Below are 3422 nucleotides of genomic sequence, written 5' to 3' on the forward strand. Positions count from 1 at the left end.
TAAGTGTTTTAGGTTGAATTTTTTTTACTTGTGTGCTTATATATTTTTAAATTTTTTTTTAAGCGAAAAAAGTCGGAGCGTTTTTTGAAATCTTTGAAGCAATTTAAAATTTAGTTTGGCAAAGTAAGTGTGTATGTTTGGTCTTTGTGGCAAATTTTTTCAAGTTTGTGAAAATTTATTTCATTATGGATCTAATCGGTTTATTTTTTAAACTTGCCAAGTCCAAGTCCTACATCCGGATCACCTGAATTCTAAGATTTTGTGTCTGATCAAGAACTCTGCCGAGATATTAGACGTCTTGGATATTTTGAAGAAAATTTCTTTCGTTGGTATGGTACTTGCTGTTTCTATCCTGAATCGTTGTTTTACATCCAAGACAGCAGGAATTGACTTGTGCAATAGTTCTTTTTTGAAGTTCTTTCATGGCATCATGTTCAACCACCGATATGATTATGCAATGGTGATCTGGAATGAACTAGCGGAACTTGTTCATGTGAAAAAGTTTGCTTTGAAGACAAGGAATTTTGTGCCATTTCAAAGATTTCTATGATTAATCATCTGAGCTATGATGCGTGCCAACAAAGATATTCCTGCCAAACTTAACAGTCAATTTGGCCCAGACTTTGAAAGGCAATTTATCAGACCGCATGTTGAAGTGGAAGATGTCGATTCCATAATGAATATTCCACATGAGCTTATAGCCTACACTGATTAGAGTGCTCAACGCGTTTTAGAATATGGGGGAGTGATAGATCCTATGGTTCAACCAGAGCCGGTTGAACTTACCTCGGGATCACCCCATGCCTCAGATGAGCGTTGTGAGGGTTTAGGTATAGATGAGAGTGTTCAGGTACAAGGGGTACCTGAACTGGGTTTTGAGTAGAGGGAAAATGTGATTAAGAGGGGTTTGGAGCGGGGAGACTCTAATCAGCAACATACTTCAACTGACAGGACTTGCTCAGCTTCTTCAAGCTCAGAAGCTATTGTATCAGACTCGGCTACTCAATCTGATGACAACAATGATGATGATGATAATGCTGATGATAATGATGCTGATGATGTTGTTCATAATGATGCTGATGATGATGCTAATGATGAAAATGATTTTGACAATATCTTTGACGACAGTCAAAATCAGTAAAGTGATGAATTTCCAAGTCTTCAAGATCTTTCTTTCGATTTTGACTTTGGAGAAGACTTTAATGATTTTGGTGAAGTAGATCGTTTACTGGATGAAATAAAGACGGCTGAGGGAGAGTTAGTTGAAAATTTTGAGAGTGTGAGAGAAAGGGAAGAAGAAGAACATGGTGAGGGTGTGACAGAAACTATAAAAGAAAATTTTGTTCCTAACCAAACCGATACACATAGCCGGGCAACCACATCTCTAACGGCATTCATTCGTTGAATGTTGGTATTGAAGAAGACATAGCTAGCCCAGCTACGCATTTGCACACCCAACCCAGCCACTCTATTACTTCTCAACAAGTAATACATTCAATTTCTCACAGGGACGAAGCTCGACTGCTATCTACTCCTCACTTGGAGGATGTAGATATTGAAACAAGTCGACAACAACCCCTGTCTACGACTTCTTTTGTGTACACCTCGAGTCTAGAGCCAATATACACAATAGATACACAAGAGTTGGGAGCACTTGTTGCTCAACCTACTGTTCTAAGTGAACAAGCTAGAACGACCAGAGTGGAGTCTTTTGACTTTCCACAAGGACCGGTCGGAGGTCCTACCAGTGCTAATATCATCCAACACTGAACGTAGACATAACACTTTACTCAACTGTTGTTTCAGCTGGAAATCAATGTGATCCATGTGTTAGCTTACCTAACTTCGTATCAAGGGAATATTTTGATGGCGTCCTAAAGTTGTTTAGGATTCTTTATCAGAAGAAATTATTGGCCTTAAGCGATTGTTGAAGGGAAAACTACCTATGATTTAAGATGTTCCTGCTCTGTCGCCATCGCCTGCCCTTGAACCTCCTAGGGAGTTGGAATTATCGATGGATGAACTAAAGTCGATGCTTTATGCTAAAATGCTTACTCAACAAATTACAGAACCGGCAGACGCAGACTTGGTTGGTATGTTAAGACGTTTAATTGAATAAACCCAAACAGTTAAAGCCATAAAGTTTGATTCTTTTCAAACCGTTGTAGTTTCAAGTTTCTCAAAACTTGGTTTTACAATTGCTGCTAATACCCAATCCCTAGCTCAAATGCAAAATTCCATTGATATCCTGTTCGAAAGGGTATCAGCTCTGGAAAATTAGTGTTAAGCTTAAGCCACCTCTTTCAAAAGAAGGCATGATGATCAGGATGATCTTGATCACCATGAGGGGAAGAACAAGAGGCACAGGTTGGCTGAGACATCAAGGGGTGATGAAGGTGTTTCAGAAGATGATAACTCTGAGGAGCATCGAGAACAAAGTCCGGTTCAAGCTGCCTTGAGTTAACGGACTACTGGCCAAGAAGAAAATGTAGCTATAGATCTAATGATCGAGCCAATGGTTGTAAAGCCGACGGTCTCCATAGTAGAAACAAGGATGTTACTAGCTCTGTCAGCGAATGTTGGGTTTAATAATGTCTTTTCTAGAGAAATTGGAGGAGTACATATTTATGGAGCTGATACTGAAGTAAATGATGATTCAGATGATCTTTTCTTTGATTTTGAAACTGATATGGACGAAGATGATCCTATCTTCCCTATTCAATCTGAACATCAAGAAATCCATGAGTTAACTCCTATCGGTTCTCAAAGTGTTCCTGATACAACTTCTGTGGTTCAAGATGCTTCAAAAATATTTACAAAGAATTATGTGCCTTTTTGCAATTCATGCTAATGTTCCAGGGTTTGTCAGAGCTAGAATTAGAGAGCCATATCTCGAGGACATATACTTTAGCGTGTTTGTGCGTCATCGGAAAGCGCTAAGTGGAGATAAAATTATTGGTATTCACAAAGAAACCCATGAATATCGTATTGAATATAAGCATTTCTCAAAGCCAAACGTCTACCTATCAGTCAAATACTACCAAGCATAGAATTGTTTTGATCAAAAGCATTGAAGCCGGTAAGACGATCATGTTTGGAGTTTCAGTGAAGCTCACTTTCCGAATCTTTTTCTTGAAGACTTATAACATCTTTACCATGAAATTCACAACCAAACTGTCAGATTGGAAGGAGTTGTCTTAGGCCTTGAAGCTATTAAGCGCTATCTGAAATTTCATGTGAAGCTATATTCAGTAATCGACGTTCAAATGAGTTTTGAAAGCAACCAGAAGATTGTGAATCTGAAGAGGTCTAACCAAGAGTTTGAAGACATAGAAGGCTATCTTTTATTCTTAATCCTTGAAGATCCAGAGTTTGGCGTGGTTTATGAGATATCTGAGAATTCTAAAAGATTCTTGAGGTTC

At 38.5% G+C, this 3422-nt stretch overlaps 1 protein-coding gene across 1 annotated transcript; it reads left to right on the plus strand.

Annotated features, from left to right (window-relative positions):
• Window positions 1-568: 568 nt before the first annotated feature.
• LOC112506051 (phosphopantothenoylcysteine decarboxylase subunit VHS3-like) lies at window positions 569-2464 on the plus strand. Its single transcript, XM_025110080.1, has 3 exons — window positions 569-630; window positions 952-1137; window positions 2314-2464. The coding sequence occupies exons 1-3, from the start codon at window positions 569-571 to the stop codon at window positions 2462-2464; spliced, it is 399 nt and encodes a 132-aa protein (XP_024965848.1).
• The last annotated feature ends 958 nt before the right edge of the window (window positions 2465-3422 follow it).

This window comes from Cynara cardunculus (assembly GCF_001531365.2).
Source record: "Cynara cardunculus var. scolymus isolate 2C chromosome LG 2, CcrdV1, whole genome shotgun sequence".
NCBI lineage: Eukaryota > Viridiplantae > Streptophyta > Magnoliopsida > Asterales > Asteraceae > Cynara > Cynara cardunculus.

What these genes read in the sequence shown, in the direction of transcription:
- LOC112506051 (XM_025110080.1), top strand. Translation starts at nt 569, where the DNA reads ATGCGTGCCAACAAAGATATTCCTGCCAAACTTAACAGTCAATTTGGC. An exon ending in TTTGGCCCAGACTTTGAAAG is followed by an intron (nt 631 to 951) that starts GCAATTTATCAG and finishes TTCAACTGACAG; the next exon opens with GACTTGCTCAGCTTCTTCAA. An exon ending in TTTGACGACAGTCAAAATCA is followed by an intron (nt 1,138 to 2,313) that starts GTAAAGTGATGA and finishes TTTCAAAAGAAG; the next exon opens with GCATGATGATCAGGATGATC.